This window comes from Suricata suricatta, chromosome 10 (assembly GCF_006229205.1).
Source record: "Suricata suricatta isolate VVHF042 chromosome 10, meerkat_22Aug2017_6uvM2_HiC, whole genome shotgun sequence".
Classification (NCBI taxonomy): Eukaryota; Metazoa; Chordata; class Mammalia; order Carnivora; family Herpestidae; genus Suricata; species Suricata suricatta.
The window spans coordinates 14,169,329-14,189,835 of record NC_043709.1 but is presented as its reverse complement, the minus strand read 5'-3'; the positions used below and the strand labels follow the sequence as shown (position 1 = coordinate 14,189,835).

Genomic DNA, 20,507 nt, shown 5'->3' with positions numbered 1-20,507 from the left:
TGGTTTCTAGTTTGATTCCATTGTGGTCAGAGAATACCTGCTGTATTGTTTTGATTAAGTTCTTGAGGTTGGTTTTATGCCCCTAAGTATGGTCTGTCTTGATATGTTCTGTGGACACTTGAAATCACTGTTTTCTGCTATTGTCAAGTGGAGTGTTTTATAAGTGTCAATAAGATTCTGTTGGTTGATGGTATTGTTGAGTTCTTCCATATCCTATAGATTTTCCGCCATCTTGTTCAATCATTTCAGATAGGGGTGTTAAGTCTCCAACTATAATTATGAATTAGTCTGTTTCTCCTTTCAATTCTCTCAGTTTTTGCTTCACAGATTATGCGACTCTGTTGTTTCATGCATATACATTTAGGTCTACAATGTCTTCTTGGTGAATTAACTCTTTTATCATTATATACTGCCCCTCTCTGCTTCTGTTAAATTTCTTTGCTCTAAAGTCCACCTTATCTAATATTAATTAGCCACTCCTGCTTTCCTTTGATTAATGTTTAAATTATTTTTTTCACCATTTTACTTTCAGTCTGCCATTTTCATTATATTTGAATTTATTTTCTTGTAAACAACACATAGTTGAGCTTTTCATCCACTCTGCCAATCTCTGTCTTTTAATTGGTATATTTAAACCATTTACATTTTATTGATACTTTAGGGCTTATGTCTGCCATCTTTTTTTTTTTTTAAGTTTATTTGTTTTTGAGAGAGAGAGAGAGAGAGAGAGAGAAAGAAAGAGCATGCGCATGTGTGCAAGTAGGGAGAGTGGCAGAAAGAGAGGGAGACAGGACCTGAAGCAGGCTCTGCGCTGTCAGCACAGAGCCCAATGGCAGGGCTTGAACTCACAAATTGTGAGATCATGACCTGAGCCTAAGTTAGACTCTTAACCAACTGAGCCACCTAGGTGCCCCTGCCATCTTATTTTTTATTTTCTGTTTGGTTTCTCTGCCTTGACTCTCTTTTTTCTGTCTTCTTGTGGGCTCCTTGAACATTTTTTTAATTCCATTTTTATTTGTGTGTAGTATTTTTGATAGCTTTTGTATAGCTTCAAGTAGGCTTTCTAGTAGTTGCTTGCAGTATTAAATTATATATAACAACACAGTCTACTGGTATCATCATTTTCCCAATTCAAGTAAAATATAGAAATCTTACCTTTCTTTATGCCCATTTACCCTCCTCCATTTATGACATAATGGTTTTTAAATATTTCCTCTACACACATTTAGAACCATATCAGACACTCTTACAAAATTGGCATCAACCCTCAAACATAATTGAACTCAAAATGAGAAAGAAAGCCTATTATATGTACCGATACTTTTGTTTACTATGTTTCTTTCTTTCTGTGGTTCCAAGCTTCTTTCTCTATCTTTTCCTTTCGATTTAGAGAATTTTCTTGAGCCGTTCTTTTAGGATAGGTCTCCTGGTAACAAATTCTCTTAGTTTTCCTTCATCTGAGAATGTCTGACTGCCCTTTCATTCCTAAAAGATACTTTCACTGATTATTATTCACTCGATATTTTCATTTAAATCAACTTACCATCTGCTAAATGTACTTACAAAGGAAATGCTATAGTGCTACCATCAATAAAGGCCCACATCACTTGTAGCGAATACAGGGTACCTATCAAAATAGGTGGATGACTGTTTAAAGGCACTTTAGTTTTTTATGTGTTCAGTTTCATCTTGGACTCAATTCCAGTGACAGACCTGGAACTGTGCAGTGACCTCACGGGACTCTGGTGCCCTTCTCATCTCTCTGCTTTTTCCAGGTGTGCTCCGGCAGAGAGAGGCTCACCGCCCATGGGTCAGCCTAGCATTTTCCACACGGGAGGGCCAGGCTAGGGACAAACCGCTGTAGATGATGGGTCGAAGCAGTGAACTCACTGCCGGTGTCCCCAGCAAGTAACAGTATTTCCACATCTCCTGATTTTGAGATGGGGCTTTTTTCACCTTTTAGCATTTCACAGTTTGCAATGGGTCTTAAAAATGAACGTGTGTGTTAATGCAGTGAGGTTTTTTTCTCTCTTCCTGAAAGTTGTCATTAATTGTATGACATTTTAGAATCTAGAAAAAGAGAGATTGGTTTGAATTGTAGGAAATTGCTGTTTGGGGGTTAAAAAATGGTCAAAGCTTGGCAATTTCCTTTAGTTCAAGCTGATGGTAGGTTGTGATGCGCCGTCCTTTTTAGTCTCCTAGCAACCTCACCAAGCAGATATTTTTAATCTACTTCAGAAGAGGACACAGAGACCCGGAGAAGCTGAGTAACTTTCCTACAGTCACAGAGGTAGTGAGCGAGGAGCCAGGACTTGGACTCAACCCCATCTGGCCCTACTGTCCAAGTTTTTACCACCATGTAGATCCCCTGCCTAACCCACCAAAAAAAGGACCTTTGGGATTAATCCCAGCATTCCTTTCTGAAGGAAAGAAAATGTTTTGGTATCTTTTTAGGAGAGAAGTGAGGGCTCAGAGGAAGAGAGGAAAGATGTCAGCCTTGAATCCATAGGAATCTATCCCCCTTTGGTTCTGTGTAGCCACACAGTTCTGAGTCCTGAGGACCTGATCACCCCATGAGCACGCCCAGCACTTTCCATGAGAGACCTGAGTGGCCGGGACTCAGCAGTATGCCAGTGACAACCGCTAACCAGGTGCTAGGTACCTGGGCCCACCTGTCCCCAGCCCATGCCTCCTCGGGCTTGCCCTGGCATCCCAGCTCAGAGCCTGCACGCACAGACTGGCACACACAGACTGGTTGAGCCTTGTGGTACTTTTGCCTAAAAGCACTTCTCTTAAATGTACAACTCAGAGGAGGATGTAGGTACCTATCACAGCACAACTACCGTACCTGCCCATGCCTCCAAAATAGAGTGAGCCTCAAGTTCGCCATTCTGCCATCTTCAGGTTTGGGCCTAGAGCTAACCAAATCCAAAGAATAACCTAGTTCACTGCTCCAAACTGACCATCTAACCCAACGGGTCTCCCCCTTCTAGAGCTCTTAACTGATACTAATCACAGCACCCCTTCTCACTCAGGGGAGCCCTCCTGGATACCCGATACATTTTGGGTGCTGGGAAACTCGAGTGAATGATCCCAATAATCCCCCTACCTGGAGGAAACAAGGAAAGGCCACAGAGCAGACACCTTGACAAACAGATGACTTCAAGGACACAGTGGGGAGTTTTCTCTTAGGGCTCAGGTGTCTGAAGGATAGGCAGCCAGAAAGCCTTGGGAAAGGAGGCAGTGTTTTGGGTCCTGACATTGGGAGCATCACTGACAACCCTCACATAGTGTCTGGTAATTAGCAGATGCCCAATAAATAGTTGAAGAAAAAATTAAGGCATGAATGGCTGCATTACTTAGCACATGGGGTGAAGTTCACGTTCATGAAACCTTTAGGGGATAAACCAATAAAACCCACAGAACCGTTGATGTCCACTTGATCCTTGACTCCTCCTCTTTCCCCTTCTCCTGAACTTCTAATACTTCCGTTGTAATGATCCTGTTTCCTTATTGGGCTGATTTTTTCCAAGAAGAGACTTCATTATTTTTAGAATGATTTTAGATTTACAGAAAAATTGAGAAGATAGCCCAGAATTCCCCGTACAACCCTTCGCCCACATTCCCCTAGTGTTAACATCTTCCATTAGTATTGTGCATTTGTTATCATTGGAGAGCCAACATTGGTGCATTATTATTAGTTAAATTCCATATTTCATTCTTATTTCCTTAGTTTTGGTCTAATGTCTTCTTCTGCTCCAGGATCCCATCCAGGATACCACATTATTCCTCTTGCCTGAGACCATGTCTCAGACTTGTTTTTGGTGACCTTAACAAATTTTGAGAAGTACTGGTCAGATATGCTGCTATAGGATGCCCTCTACTGGAATTTGGGGTGTTTTTCTCATGGTTTAGCCTGGGGTAATGGGTTTGGGAAGGAGGACTATGGAGGTCAAGTGCCATCCCCACCACATCAAGGGCACACACTCCACATGAGTGTTCACTGTTGGAGTTGACCTTGATCACCCAGCTCTGATGGCTCTTGTCAAATTTCTCAGCATCAGAATTACTCTTTCCCCCTCTTCCCAGCTGTTCTCCTTGGAATCAAGTCATTATGTGCTGCTGTCAACTAGGTGGGCAGTGACACTCCTCCAGATAACTTGTCAGTATCTGAAGATTGTCGCTTTGGGACAGACATGGCCAGCCCTTACCTATACTTTCTCGTACAATACAACACACACTCTAGTTACAGAGCACGAGGCAGCTATGGGTTCCGAGAGGAGGGGTCTTGCCCTGGCTGCTTTGGTTACCCTGAATAAAGCTCCTTTCATGGTGCGGGACACTTCTCAGATGATTTATAAGTACCTTTAGAGTTAAATTAAACCACCACCATCACCAATCCATCAGTCCCCACAGAAGAGCATGGGCTGCCCAGGCCTCTCTCACAGGCCCCCACGTCCAGGAAGTGGACCCTCATCCCTTCGCCCGAGGTGGGTAGACGCCCCCTGCTGTAGGTGAGCAGGACCAGGGCCATCGATCACCCAGTCAGCGCAGCACGTTTGCAGACACGGGCCACCTCTTTTCTGGGATCTGCGGGTCCTCACAGCTTCCTCAGTGCGCCGGGCCGTCTGGGGTCACGAGGATGATGAAATGCAACCCATCTGGGGCAGACTCTGGGTGAGATGGAGTAGTGTTCCATTGCAGCAGGTCACCACAGTGTGGAGGCTGAAGGCAGCACTCGTGAGGTATTTCGTGGTCTCCACAGGTCAGAAGCCGGACATAGTACCTCACTGGGCTCTCTGCATGGGGTCTCACAGAGCCCTGAAATCAAGGTGTCAGTAGGGCCGTGTGCCCTTCTGGAAGCTCCAGGGAAGAATCCACCTGCACCCTCATTCAGGTTTGGGTAAAATTGAGCTCCTTGTAGTTGTAGGACCGAGGCCCCACTTCCTTGCTGGCTGTCAGCTGGGGGCCCCCTTTTCCTCCCAGAGCTGCTGCCTGCATTCCCCCTCTAGCTGGCCACGTGGTCTCCTCCATCTCGAAGCCAGTGACAGTGCAAGTCCTCCTTGGGTGTCAAATCCCCTTCTCCCCCATCCCTTCTGAATTCCTCTCCTGTCTCTAATTTTAGGGCTCGTGTGATTACACTGGGCCTGCCCAGACAATCCAGAATCATATACCGGTGTTAGGGTCCATTTAAACCATAGTTAGGAACCCTAATCATTCCTGCCAAGCCCCTTCTGTGCTGTAACGTGTTCACAGGCATGGTATCTCATGATATTGTCAGTCCAGGGATTTGGGGGAAGCAGTCTTCAGGCGCCATAGCTGTACCTTCCATAGAGTGTTTCTTGAACACCAGTGTCCATGGGGATCCTCTGCAGAGGGCAGTATTGTGGGTTCTGGTTCAGGGGGCCTGGGGGAGAGTCTGCATTTCTGACAGGCTCCCAGGTTCTACTGCTCCTGGTGGTCTATGGAACACATTTTGAGTGGCAGGCTTTAGACCAGGAGTAACAAATTTACAGCCTCCAGCTCAGAGGTCCAACCCAAGAGAAAATGTCAATACATAAAACCTGTGGCTCAGGGTCCCTGGTTGGCTCAGTCAGTTAAGCATCCAACTTTGACTCAGGTCATGATCTTGTGGTCTGTGGGTTTAAGCCCTGCGTCGGGCTCTGGGCTGACTGCTCAGAGCCTGGAGCCTGCTTTGGATTCTGTGTCTCCCTCTCTCTCTCTCTGCCCCTCCTCCATTCATGCTCTGTGTGTGTCTCTCTCTCTCAAAAATAAGAATAATAAAGCATTAAAAAAATTTTTAAACCTATGGCTCTCAAACCTAAGAGAGCACCAGAATCACCAGAACACATGTTAAGTAAAATACAGACTGCTGGCCCCCCCCCCCCCGAGGGTTTGTGAGTCAGAAGGTCTGGAGTGGGACCTGAGAATCTGCATTCCCAACAAGCCCATGCAAGGCGATGCTGCCGGTCCGGAGACCACAGGTTGTCTCTGGCTTCATGCGGCGGTTCTCGGAGTTCTCATTCCTTTTCCGCCTGAAGCCACGAGACAGGCAATCACTTTGTGAGTGCTGAGAGGAGCGTTTAGCACCGTTTGGTCATAGGGCATCGTTTTTGAGAGCAGAGCCTTTTTGTCCGATATCAATCGCATCGCTGTGGGCACCCCTGTGGATCACGTCCAAGGTAACTGGTGCAGCGTGGGATCTCACCCACTGCCGCCAAACGGGCAGTGTCTTTTCATGTGTTGAGCTGTATCCTTCCTCTTCGGGAGCACAACGAAGCACATTCAAGAATATCTCGAACCCCTGACATCATCAGTTGTCCCAAACCCATCTTTTAAAATAAAAAGTAAGATTTATTGTCTGCATTACAAAAGCAACACTCGTTTGTTGTAGAAAAGGGAAAACATCGTAATCCCAGCCAAAGGTAGCTATTCTGCTCTCCCTGGCATTTCCTGTACGCATCTGTCAATCCAGGTGTAAAAGTGGGTTATTTCCAAAAATACATGATAGAAACTGTGTTGTAACCTGCTTTCCTTAATGGATTATCAATGTCTTTCTGCCTCATCCCCATTTTCTGCCCCTAGTTTCAACCCCCTTCACCCAATAAAAAGCATCAAGTGCTGTGATTTGTGGCTTCCCTCCCACACACCTGCAGTTGAAGGGAGACTAATGAACGGCGCGGGGGTCCCCAGGGGAAAGAGGCAGAAACATGAAGGGCACGGGACAGTCAGAAACAGGCTCCTTTGTCCCTGAGCCTTCGGAGGCAGCTGTTACAGAACTTGTCCACCCCCCAACCTTTTTTTTTTTTTTTTTTTTTTGGAGAAAGTGATTCAGCTGAGCATTCCTGGATCCGGAAATGCTTCAGCACCAAAATCAAATTCATAAGGAAGCTGAATCAGGAGCATTTGTGTCTGGGTAATGGAGAGCACAGTCACAGGATCAAAAGGGCTTCCTGCTGCTATTTTCAGGGTAATTCACTGCTTCCAATTTTGGAGTATTGATAAAGGTGTGTTTGCAGTAAAGACTTACTTTCCATTCTATGAGCTAGAAACTTTCTCTCCAATGGATGATACGTGAGTAGGAAGGATTTATTTATGAGTTAAGCATTCACCAGTGAACCCACTAGAAACAGAACAGACACCAGTGAACCCACTAGAAACAGACAACGGACAAACGCAGCGAGCAGACTCTGTGTGAGGTCCAGGGGTGGGGATTGCTCCTGGAACCCGCAAGAAGTTTGTGGGCCCCTGTCGCCCGGGGGCAGGCGTTCCTGCAGACAGCTTGGACAAGGCAGGGTCTGGCACGTGATCTCTTCTTTCTTTTCCACAGAACGAGGTCATCAGCCAGCAGCTGTGTGTCATCTTCACCCACTGCTACGGGCCCTACCCCATCCCCAAGCTCACGGAGATCAAGCGCAAGCAGACCTCGCGCCTGGGTGAGTGCCTCACCGTGCATGCCCCTCCCCTTGCGGTTTGGGGACACAGAGGTAACAAATGCCCAAAAGAACGTTGGCGGTATTGGAGGGCATCTAAGATGGATACAGGAGTTGAGCAGGTATCTGTTCCTTGGACACGTGGACAAGGACACTCGCCAATACCTCCTCCCTCTAACTGAGGGATTTTCTCCTGCAGAGACGACAGCCCTGGAACCCCTGCATTTCCCGCAGGCAGGTAGATTCCGGTTCCGAAGGAAGGCTGAGTTGTGTAGACAGCTCTTTCCTCCAACCACTCCCCGTCTAAGGAGACCCTCTTCCTCCCTGAGGAGGAAGAAGCAGGGGACAGTGCCAGGCCCGCAGTGTTCTTCTAATGGAGTCCTTCTGCAGGGGCCCAGGAGGAGAGCAAACAAATGCTCATCCCCCCTTCCTTCACCCCCGCCCCCCCCACACACACACAGGTGAGGAGAACATACCCAAGCTGAAGAGACTGGACACTCTGAAATCCCATCAGAGTACCAGGAATCACTTCTTCCTCTGCTTGGACACTGCTTTGGGCTGGCCCCAGCCTAGCACTTGACCTCCCTCCCCCATCTCAGGTCACCTCAGGCTGCCCCAGGAGACAGGCACTGCGAGTCACCCCACTTCTCACCTGAAGAAAGGGAAGGTTTGCCCTGCCTGCAGATCCATTTCAGGAGCTGCCCAGCTCCTCCCAAAGCCATAATTTCATCCTTCTACAGTCTCAGCTTCTGGAATTTTCCAGGAGAAAACTTTCCATCAGGCATTGATTTCATTCAGAGGATCCTGGGGCTGCCGTGACCTGGCTGATCAGTCTGGAAATAAAGCAAAGAAATGCTTGGCCGCCTTGAAGCCCGGAACACGAGCCGCCTTTGCAAGGGCCTTTCTCCTTGCTACCTGGGGAATGATAAAATCTTACAGATAAAGAATTCCTTTTATGGTGAAGGTTGGGGACTTTCCTACTTCCTATTTTTTCCTGCAAAGACTGGGAAACATTTGAGAAATGAGAGCATCTGAAAATGCTATTCTTTAACAAAATCACTACGTCTGGAACAGGTGAGCTACTTTAAATTAGTGAAAAGGCTGAATTCATAGAACTGTTTTAAAGCACTCTTGTTCCAGTCATGAAAAACTTGTTCATTGAAATGACACCAACTTTTTGCTAAATCGAAAAACCGAGTAGTCACAACAAATGTCTTTTTTTCCTTTCTGCTCATTCGTGTGGGCAAAGTAGGACGTACCAAAACCGCAAATATTTCTACCTTGTAGAAAACAGGTATTAGTTAAAATGCTGTCCGAGCAACACATTGCAAGGATGAAGCAAATTAACAGACTTCAGAAATTGAAGGTTACGTTCCCAGGCCGTTGCAACCTCTGACATGTCGGTGCCTTACCAGACACCCTTGTTAGAGCAAACATTTGCAAGGGCTGTTTCAATGACACAGCATAAAATCTCCTTTGCTGTAGTTATAGGCAAGGAGGCAACATTTTTCCTTCTGGATTTGCTGAGCTTTCTTTCAGCAATCAAAAGGACCTGGTTTTTAAGTCCAAGCGTTGGAATTCCAAGGGTTAGCATCAACAGAAGGGCAGGCTAGAGAGGCTCAAAGCTCACAATGTGGAAGAAAAGGGGCAGAATATATTTATGAATAGGTGGCATATGGACCGTGTAGGATTTGCACCTTCAACAGAGCATTTCAAACGAGGATAACTACAAGTTGTCAAATAGTGATTCTTTAGGGAATCATTGAGTGATCAGTGACAAGGGTCCCAAACTGGAATCAGATGGGCCAGACAGGTCGGATAAGTGAGTGAAACGGTTTCCATATAAGACAGCAGGGAGTGGTGGGGACTCTAGCAATCTGGAGAGCACGTGCCTGATTTTTTTGTGACACATCATCCTCTACCCTCCTGGTGAATTCTGGGAGACGGTGGCTCAAAGGGCTACAGGCAAGAGAAATCAGCAAGCTGGGAAAAAGGAGTAGGGCTATCTGGAGGGGGACAGTGGGAGTGAAAGGGACTGGAGGCTGAGAAGAGAGAGAACTTCACTCCAAACTGTTAGTCTTTAAAGCGAGTGGAGACATGAGTTTTAGTCAACTCCGAGGACTTCCCCTGTGAGCTCTCTTCTCTCTTCATCTGGATTGTTTAGAAGTTTGAAGGGTTTTTTCATTAAAATATTTTCATAGTGGGATTATAAGTGATTTTGACTGTTTTATGCTTCTATGATATGTTCTAAATTAAACCGATTTTTAATGGGAAGAGGTGAGGTAGCTATCCAGACAGACAGAGGTATGAATGGAGGACCACCATGTGGGGCAGCACAGGGGCTTAGAGGCTATCCCACCTTCAAGGGTTGGAAGAGGAGTTGGCCCAGAAGACAAATTCTGTGTCCAGAGTCTGGACAAAATGGAACCAGCCAGGGCTCAAGGTACAATTGTCAGGGTGTGCCCAACAGTTGGGGTCATGGCCCCCAGAAACCCAGGGGGTTGGTCCCCACTGCTAATGGTTAGGACAGCCTAAACCCAGCCGAAGGAAACAGCTGGAGTTTCATTTCAGGACAACCGTTTAACCCCTGGGGAAAGGCCCATCAACAAGCAGGTCCCCAGACTAAGAAGGAACCTGATGTCCTTGACAAGATCTAAGAACAAGACGGTGGAACAAGGGTCGAGGCATTCTTCACTCATTCCAAAATGAATTTAATTAAGTATCTGCTCTGATGGCCATGTTTATTGAGGAGTACTGTGTGTCAGCCATGTTGCTAAGTGCTTTGCAAAAGTTAGTTCATTTAATGCCCACTGTAACTGATGTATATGTGTAATGGGTATTACCATTCCCATTATACAGAAGGGGAAAGAGAGGCACAGAGAAGTTAAATAACTTGGCCGAGGTCATAGGGCTGAGATTTCTGGCTTCAGAGCCCACACTCTTCCTATGCATTACCACCTTTCTGTTCTAGATACAGAGCAAGGATGTGAAAAGAACAGACAAGGTCCTGGTCTCCCAAGCAAAGTTACTGGGAGGCAAAGTAACAGTGAATACTCTGTAGCAAACGGAGCTATGCCAGGGGGCGATGAGAGCACAGGGAGGGGTGCTTGGCCGACTGAGGTGGGGGGAATCAGGCAAGGCTTCTTGATCGAAGGTGTCTGCACTGAAGCTTGAAGACCACATGGGGTGAACCAGGTTTGGAAGGGGTTGGAAGAGTGTTCCAGGTGAAGCCCCAGCGGTGAGAGTATATAGTACTGGTGTGGCTCACGTACACTGCAGGTTGACACGGGGATGTTACCAGGGAGAGGCCAGAGAAGGCAACAGTCTAATCACAGGGAGCCTTGTTAAGAAGTTTGGACTCTATTCTGGGAGCACTGGGGAGCTATGGAAAGGTTTATAGCAGAAGAGGGGCACGATCAGATCTGCCTTTAGTAAGGACGACTGTGGTGAGGTGGACCATTGGGTCGAGGGGCCAAGAGCAGAGGCAGAGACAAACAGAGGCTCCTGCGGGTCCCCAGACAAGAGATCATGTGGCCCTAGCAAGGGCAGGGGCATTGGGGATGAGAGAAATGGGACAATCAAGAAATACATAGGAGGAAGAAAGGACAGTATTTGTGATAGCCTAGGTCTGGATAAGCTCAGGAGAGGAAGGTGTCTTGTTGCCTTTGAATCTTTGGTTTGGGCAACGAGTAGATGGTGGTCCCATTCACCAGCAAGGAGGAATCTTTTTCACATGAGCTGAAAATGCAGTGCATGCTCAGACTCGGAAACTTGGGTGTAGATGCCGAAGAGAGGTAGTCTTCCATTTAGAGACTCCTCAAGGTCCCCCTGGGGCACTGTGGCATGGGTCATGGCGGGTGACCTAATAGGAAGCCCCACCAAAGATTAGATCCACTTTGCCCTCGTGCCTGGGTCCAGACTGACTCAGGAACTGAGCAGGGTGGGACCTGGCAGTGGGAGGTATGTTAGTGGATATTCCCAACAAGCAAAAGCACCGAGCTGAGGACAGACTGGCACCTTCTGGAGCTCTAGGTCTCATTGGCTCAAATGACAGACAAATCATGGGGTAAGTGGGGTGGGGATAGGGGATCCTAGTGCTTCATCATGCAGACCCTCCAATCCGAATTCAAAGTTCAAAGCCCAAGTTCAAATCCTGGCTACTGCACCTGTCACTAGCTCAACCTTCCACATGCCAGTTTCCCAGCTGCACAACTGACAGCAGTCCTTGTCTGCCAGGAACGAATGAGTCTGAACATGCACGTGCCAGCTTCCACAGCGCCTGGCACTTCCTAAGTGCTCAGCAAGTACTGATATACGTCCTTTGTTGTGGTTGATGAGAGCAGGGGACTGGCTCACGGGCCTCTCATTCTGGAGGGAAGAGCTTGGATTCTGAACCACCTGGGACACAGTGGGAACAGGACAGAGCTTCTAAACCGCTTGTCCATCAGGCGGGGAGGACCCTGAGCCCATGTGGGAGGAGCAAAGGGGAGGCAGGCATATGTCTGCCTTTCCCAGCAGAAAATCATTTGCATCAGGCTGCGGAGGAGTCTCCTCTGGGGAAATGCTACTTCTAACCCCAAATAAGCTATGGAGACTTCCTATGAAAAAACTGAATTTCAGTGATTTGAGTGTTCTTTTGACAGGTTCTGTCTCCTGTTTGGTCTCTGTCTCACCAATGTGTATTTTATCACCATGGTTTCCCCTGTCAGCTCTTCTTGGCACCTTCCAGAAGAAAAATGTAAACTTCACCCTTCTCTCCACTAACGCTACCCTTTTTCCCCTTCCTATTCTAGATCCTCATTTCCTTAACAATAAAGAAATGTCTGATGTTACCTTTCTGGTAGAAGGAAGACCATTCTACGCTCACAAAGTACTGTTATTTACAGCCTCTCCAAGGTATGTACGGTTGGTTTTGAAAGCGGCTGAATTATGAGTGTGGCTGTGGCTGTTACTATTCTCTGAAATTCAATTTTGTGGCATCTTCCCTGGACGGGAAGATTATCTTTTCAAAATCAAGAGTTCAAGAGCAAAGCACATTTGTACAACCCCGTTCATGGCAGCGTTATTTACAGCAGCCGAAAGGTTTCAGGAGCAACCCAGGTGTCCGTCAGGAGATGAACAGGCAAACAAAATGTGGTTTATACATATATTATTTAACCTTAAAAAGGAAGGCAGTGTTGAGAAACACTAATAAACTTTGGGGATGTGATGCAAAGAAACAAGGCGGTCAGGAGGAGACAAGCACTGTATGATTCCATTTATATGCAGTACCCAGAGTCCTCAGCTTCATAGAGACGGAAAGTAGGATGGGGGGTGCCTGGGCGGGGGGCAGAGGAGGGTGGGGGAGCTGTTGTTTCACAGATACAGAGTAAGTTCTGGAGGTTGGGTGACAGCAACGAGAATATAGTTCACTGTACACTTAAAATGGTTATGATGATAAATTTTCTGTTATGTTTTTTACCACAATTTCTTTTTGTTAGTTTAAGTCCAGAGCAGCCAGTAGTATAAACAGCACCACCTCTGTGTGACTCAGGCAAGGGCGCCTGGTCCCCTGGGCAGATAGAGTGTGCGCCGGGCACAGCGCTTCAGAGCAGAGTGTGAACTGGATTTCAGCTGCCCCAGCCCAGTGCCCCCACGCAGGGCACACCCTGAAACTCCGTACACAGCGTCCGGGAAAGGCCTGTCCCCCAGATATCCTGGAACTCTGGCCACCTCACACACACAGGTCTTGAACCTGACTTTTCCTCGACTGTAGAGTTGACCATGGTATCGCCCCCTCCCTGTCCCTCTGCTTTCGATTGGAGTGAAGTTGGCTATTTAGAACCGTATTATCCAAAGATCTGAACTGGGATCAGCGAAGCTGCACAGAGGAGAGGAGGCAGGCTGCTGGGGGGAGGGGGGGGTGAACAAAATGGTCAGGACACTGGGTGCCCAGAAACAGAGCCCACTTCCAGGACATTTGCTGATGAGTGTATGTGACCATCACTTCCTGGGTTCCTAAAAGACTGGCCTCTCCACTGCCTCCTCCCAAAATCAAATGCAAGCCCCCGGATGTCTGCTTTGCCACCACAAGGAAAACACGCCATGCCTTACACGGTCCTCAGTTAGATGCCATAGAAAAGCAGGATAGACGTGGTACCAGTGTTAATTTCTTAGTTTTAACAACGATGGCTGTGTAGGATTTCACCTCTGGGGAAGCTGGGTGGAGGGCATCCAAGAGCTCTGCAATGTTCTTACAACTGTTCTGCAAATCTTATTGTTACTTCAAAATTAAAAGTTGAAGAAAAGAAACACAACTTATTCCTAAATGTTTTGACGATCAGCGTGTTCCATTGACCGGGTCTGTACCCACTAGGAGCTTACAGTTTTGTTGATCACGGGAAAGCATATCCGAAGCCCAGTGGGAAGGTCATCCGTGGGGAGTAGCAGATGTGGATTAAATACCTACAAGACAGCAGATCCCAGATGAGCCTAGGCTCTGGGGATGCAGCAGAGACAGAAGGGCTCCCTCCAGGAGCAAGGGTGTTGGGGGGGTGCACTGGAAGTGGGGGGCTCCACAGGTCCCAGAGGAGCTCAAAGCCTGCACTCAGGAAAAACCCTGTGAAGGAAGCAGCCTATCACAAAGGCTTTTTTTTTTTTTAATGTTTACTTATTTCTGAGAGACAGAGAGACAGAGTATGAGCAGGGGAAGGACAGAGAGAGAAGGAGACGCAGAATCTGAAGAAGGCTCCAGGCTCTGAGCTGTCAGCACAGAGCCCGACGCGGGGCTTGAACCCACAAACCCTGAGATCATGACCTGAGCCGAAATCAGACACTTAACCTACTGAGCACCCAGGCATCTCTCAAACTACTATTTTTAACTTTAAAGTTTTAGCTTCAGGGTGCCTGGCTGGCTCAGTCAGAAGAGCATGTGACTCTTGATCTCAAGGTTGTGAGTTTGAGCTCCACATTGGGTATAGAGGTTACCTAAGTTAATAAAAAAAAAACTTAAGATTTTTTTAAATGTTTCATGTTTATTTATTTTTGAGAGAAGCAGAGCATAAGCAGAGGAGGAGCAGAGAGAGAAGGAGACACAGAATCTAAGGCAGGATCCAGGCCCTGAGCTGTCAGTACAGAGCCTGATGTGGGGCTCATGACCTGAGCCAAAGTCTGACACTTAACCAACTGAGCCACCTAGGCACCCCTAAAAAATAATTCATTTATTTTTTAATAATGGTTTTCTATTTTTTAACGTTTATTTATTTTTGAGAGAGAGAACGATAGAGCACAAGCCGGTGGGGGGGTGGGGGCGCAGAGAGAGAGACACAGAATCTGAAGCAGGCTCCAGGCTCCCAGCTGTCAGCACAGAGCCTGATGTGGGGCTTGAACCCACAAACTGTGAGATCATGACCTGAGCCAAAATCGGACACTTAACCATCCGAGCCACCCAGGCACCCCTTAAAAAGAATAATTTAAAAAAAAATAAAGTTATAACTTCAGGTTTGATTATGGCATCCTACGAGGTGGCACTGCATTATGACATCTGTGGGTGTATAGGTGATGTATTTCAGAGTGGGGGACACAAGATGTTACATGTTTCTCTCACTAGAGAGTGGAATTGCTCACAAACCGTGGATGTGTTTGTGGGTCTTTTTATCTCCTTTCTTGTGTTCTTGTTCAGGTTCAAAGCACTCCTCTCCAGCAAACCAACAAATGACAGCACCTGCATAGAGATCGGTTACGTGAAGTACCCCATCTTTCAGGTGAGCCCCTGTGGTGACCTAGGGCATTGTGCTGGTGGGCACAGGGCACAGGGGCGTCCCTGCAGCCATCCACCTGTGGGTTAGCCACTTCAGAGTCATCAATTCCCTGCACTCTGGGCCCCTCCTTACACCCCCTCTGGTTTACCATCCTTTAATCCCTACAGCATTAATTGAGCACCTACTATATGCCTAGCACTCTGCTGGGACCTGGGAACACAAGGATCAGGACACTCCCACTCCTCACAGTCTAGAGCGGATGAATCTGAGTAATTCATCACTTACAATATAATGTGGGAAGGTGCAAGTACGGGGCAGGGAGGCAATGTGCTGTGACAACTAGGACCGGGGAAGTTGGAGAAGGTCCCTTAGGAGGTGTCAGCTGGAATAGTGAGGGCTGAGAAGAAGTTGGGGAACCACAGGAAGGAATGCGGCTTAAAAAGGGGGTTGGAAGATTCCAGGCAGAGAACAGCAAGGATGAAGTCCCAAAACCATGGTTGAGCCTAGCGTGATCAGGATCCAGTGGACTCAAAGACTGCACTCCCTCCCTGCTGACCTCCCACCGGCCGGGTCAGGGAGCCGACGTGGGCGACCTGGGGGTGGGGTCTGTGGGGTTCTGAACACGACCTTGTTTCCTGCGGTTCAGTTCAGGAAGTAGGGCCCTGGGAAGACTGCCCAGCGTGCACCGAGAGTAGCTACGGCTCAGGCAGGTCTGCAGGGGATTCGTGCTCTAGGAGGGTTGTTGAGACGACTCAGAGATAATGGGGGGGGGGGCTGGGGAAGGTGGAGACACGTCTGGCCATGACCAGGGCCACGGGGCAAGCTCCTGATCCGGACTTGGAAGGACGGAGCCGCAGTCCAGGACTGAAATGCTGCACTCTCCTGTTTAAAATTGGTGTCTATTGCATGACACGGGCAAATGACCAACCTTTCCAAGCCTTAGTCTGCTCATCTGGTGGATAGGAAAGGGGGCCCTGGGGGCCGTGGAACAGCATAAACAAACGGACAAAAGTGGGAGTCGTGAGGTGTGTTTGAGGGAAAATGATCATCAGTCTACTCAGCTGGGCCTTAAAGTATATTGGAGACTGAGAAGACTCACTGGGACCACTCAGTATGAGCCGAGTGGGAAGACAGCAGGCCAGATGGTGGCTCTTCCCTGGTCCCCAGATCCTGGTGGCTCTCTGATTATGAAGCCACCATGCCCCCACACGAGCCCCTAAAGTTGAGGTACCTGGCTCTCCACCATTAGAGAAGAATCTTCTTTGATTATGTTGAAACTTCAAAAGAAAGAATCCTTCCCAAATAACTATGGGTAAGGCACCCTTCTTTGAGCCTCGTTTCTCCGTTTTTAACAAGTTAATCAATATCACCTCTATGTATGTCTCAGGTCCTTGCAGAGATTAACAAGTAGGACAACTTGGCAATTTTTTAAATATTTGTTTATTTTTGAGAGAGGGGGAGACACACAGAGTGTGAGCAGGGGAGGGGCAAAGAGAGGGAGACACAGAATCTGAAGCAGGCTCCAGGCTCTGGGCTCAAACTCATAAACCGCGAGATCATGACCTGAGCTGAAGCCAGACGGCTAACCAACTGAGCCACCCAGGCGCCCCTCAATCTGGCAGTTTTTAGGGGTTGTTGTTCTTCTAACCCATAACTGGTAAACGGTCTACCCACTAAGCACAAGACCCTGTAGAATAGGTTACTATGGACTGAGCTTAGGGGAAAGGATGAAAGAGGTTTGCAGGGACAAGGCCAGTCTGGGGGAGCCATCCCACTGGGGTGGGGGTGGCAGATAGGAAGCCGGGTCCCCAGCATGCCCCCCAAACCCAGCCTTTCACCCCAACTTCTCACCACATTTTCTACTGAGAGCAAAGTGGCTTTTGGGTTTGAAATTTTCTGTGAAACTGCTGGTTTACTTTAGGATTAGGGTTGGGAGGTTAGGTTAGGGAATGAGACACTAACTTCTGCTTGCACATGGTTCTCTGGATACTTCTTGCCATTTTTAGAGATGAAGAGACTGGGGCTCAGGAAACCTCAATGCCGGACCCCAAGCCTTAGTGCTCTTTAGTCACAGAGCCAGGATCGGAGCCCAGTCCACCTGGTGCCAAAGCCTGGATGCTTGATTCTAGAATACCCTTTTATGGGGGACCAGGGATAAGAACAGCACCCATTTCTTTTTTAAGCTTATTTGTTTTGAGAGAGAAAGAGTGAGAGCAGGGAAGGTACAGAGAGAAAGGGAGAGAGAGAGAGTCCCAAGCAGGCTCTACACTGTCAGCATAGACAGTGCAGGGCTCGAATCCACGAAGCCATGAGATCGTGACCCGGGCCAAAACCAAGAGTCGGACGCTTAACCGACTGAGCCACCCAGGCGCCCCATAACAGTGCCCATTTCTTGAGTGCCAGCTATGTGTCAGGCTCAAAGCTGGTGCTTCGCAGCCTCTGCTGGACATTGGAGTCACCTGGGGAGCTCTGGAAGTTCCAGCGCCCAGGCTACCAATCAGAAGGGGGGCTGGGGCTCAGGCATCCGTATTTTGGAGTATCCACCGTTGTCCCAGTGTGCAGTCAAGGTGGAGAAGCAGTGCTCTGCACTAGTGTGGATCAAGCCACCAGAATCTCCAGGGCAGGGGAGGAAGGGGCTTGCTTGATAAAACGCAAAACTTGTTGAAATGCAGATTCCCGGGCCCCAGCCCCAGAGTCCCAGGTTCTATAGGCCTAGGGCAGGGCCTGAGAACTTCTATTTCTTACAAGAGCCCAGGTGGTGCTGAGGCGGTTGGTCCAGGGCCCCCACTCTGAGAACCACGGCCATCCGTCATCTACGTCAGTCCTGGGAAGCGCTTTGCCCACCTTACAGCCAGGACACAGACCCAGAGAGAGGATGCTCGTGGCCCCAGCTCCGGCTACTCATCACAGCCAAGCCGAGGCTCAGACCGGGGCTGGGCTGACTCCCGGGCCTGATCTCCTAGCTGCCCCCCAACTGCAGGGACTTGGGCCCTCCCCACCCTGAAAAAATCACCCAGCCCTGAGGAAAGAATGGTAGGCCCATTAGAGTTTGAGTATGAACTAAGTGCTGGAAAATGCATACCTCCCCAGCTCTCCTGGGTGCTCGCAAAGGGGGCACTTTTGCCATAAAGCCTGGAACTAATTGGGGAGGTTCCTGGAATAAGAACCTTGTAGTAGGCATTCAATAAATGTTTGCTGTGCGGATTCATTGAATGAGAGACCTACGTGGGAAAGCGTGGCCCCAGAGGACTCCAAGGCCTGTAATTGCCTTTGCCTGGGGAGGGTTTCCTGGCCACATTAGCCTCAAGTTACTGTAATGAGTTGGGAAGATTTAGCAGGCCCCGGGGACTTCTCCGTGTGCCTGCCCCTTCCCCATAAAAGAAGAAAAGCCTCATTTGTGGCTTGAAATAGGCCAAGGAGGGCTGAATCCGACCCAGAAGGAGGCTCCCAGGGGCCTGTTCACGTCACTTCCATGCTGACAGAAGACTTTTAGTAAATGAGACGGCTCTGAGCTCCCTCCCCGCAAGACTGTTTAACATCACACACAGGCAGGAGCCGGACGCAGCTGGGGCTGCACGTGGACATGGGGGCCTTCGCGAGACCGTGGACGCCGTTTAAATCCCGGCTTCGTGCAGGTTCACAGCTGCCAAGGAAAACAACTCCAAAAACAGGCCCTTTGGCCTAATCAGGGTTCATTTCTCCCCCTTTGCAGAAAAGGCTTGTGTTGGCAGAGTCTGATGGTGGCAAGGGACAGCCCAATTTAAATCCCATTAGCCTCAGGATCTGCATCTGCTAAGGAGCATCATTTTAAGTCAACGGCCAGACATTGAAGCAATGAGCTAACATGATGGAGGAGCGCTTTGGACGCAGGGCAATTATTGTCTTGGCTCACAGTGTTGTCCTTATTGGTTTGGCCATTATAAAAGAGAGGCGCTGATTTTCGTGAGGTCAGGATCCCACCATTCGCTGACATGGTGTTTTCGATGCCTGTGGCCCATCAGGATGAGGGAGGGGAGGGTAAACAATGCTGTGTTATCATTTCACAAAGCCTCACCCACCACCATTGATGCACCGCCATCTGTGCGACAGGTGGGTGGCCACAGAAGCCCAAAGTCAGTACATGGGAGACTCAAACACAACAGAGGAGGCGAGGGCTCGTGTTCCTGTGTAAAGTGCGCTTGCTGAGCGCAGGGACTATGCAAGGCACAAGGTTGCAGAGGGACAAGTCACAGACTGTCCCATCAAGCTCCCCTGGGAAGTAACCCTGCAGGTGCGGAGGATGCGTGCCCAGCCAGGGGTCACGGCTAGGAGATCTAGAAGGCTCCACAGACGTGACCACTGAGTTAGAGCCCAGAAGAGGGGGCCCAGTCCAGTAGATGGAGAAGAAGGGAAGGGCATCCAAGCAGAGGGAACAGCGTGGGCAAAAGTGCGGGACTGAAAGAGAAAGTGGGAGGTTCTGTTAAAGGCAAGCGGTTGGGAGTGGTCAGTGTATACAAGGCAGATGTTGTCCAGATTAGGATGAGAGAAGGCTTGAGTGACCAAGGAGATCTGAAAAAGTACATTGATTCATAGCAGCAGTATTCATAACAGCAGAAGCGTGGAAACAATCCAGATGTCCCTCCATGATGAGTGGATACACAAAACGTGGTACATTGTTCAGCAATAAAGAATGCAGGAGACAGACATAACAGCAAGGGTGCACCTTGAGAATACTATGCTAAGTGTCATTAGCCAGACACAAAGAAGCATGTGTTGTAGGACCCCATCGATAGGAAATGAGCAGAATGGGCGAATCCTTCATGGTTGTCAGGACAGGCCCAGGAGGAAATGAGACTGATGGGTAACGGGTACAGGGTTTCTCCTGAGCGTGTTAGAAATGTCCTAAAATTAGATAGTGGTGAAGGTGGCACAACACTGTGAATGTACTAAAATCCACTGAACCGTATGCTTTAAACTGACGCAGTTTGCATTATGTAAAATAGATCTCGATAAAGCTGTAACATATTTTTTGAAAAACGGTCACTTTTAAACACACATGCCAAAGACAGATTGAGATCTGACACGAGGGGCCTCGAATGGCCTGAGTAATAACGCAGCAGTACACAGCAGAGCACTACTGGAGAAGGACTTTTCCAGCTCAGAGGACACTGAAGAGCTATGATTTACTCCGTTCTTGCCACGTGCCAGGCCCCTGTTAGGCCTGGTACATATAATTTAATCCTCCTCACAATCCCATGAGATAGGTAATATCCCCACTTTACAGAAGATGAAACTGAGGCAGAGAGCCTAACTTAATTCAGGTCCCTTAATTCAGGCTCAGAAATCGAGGCAGCCC

The 20,507-nt window shown here is 48.3% G+C and overlaps 1 protein-coding gene across 5 annotated transcripts in view; it reads left to right on the top strand.

Moving 5' to 3' along the window:
* The window catches only part of BTBD11 (BTB domain containing 11), a 312,839-nt gene that overhangs the window by 278,625 nt on the left and 13,707 nt on the right, over nt 1-20,507 (top strand). For all 5 annotated transcript variants that reach the window (XR_003914531.1, XM_029954903.1, XM_029954902.1 and 2 more), the window contains 3 exons: nt 7,331-7,436; nt 12,227-12,329; nt 15,094-15,175. Coding sequence is in view for 4 of the 5 variants with exons in the window: in XM_029954903.1 (XP_029810763.1) it covers nt 7,331-7,436; nt 12,227-12,329; nt 15,094-15,175 (291 nt within the window). In the remaining variant the exon portion in view is untranslated. The remainder of the gene's footprint in view (nt 1-7,330; nt 7,437-12,226; nt 12,330-15,093; nt 15,176-20,507) is intronic.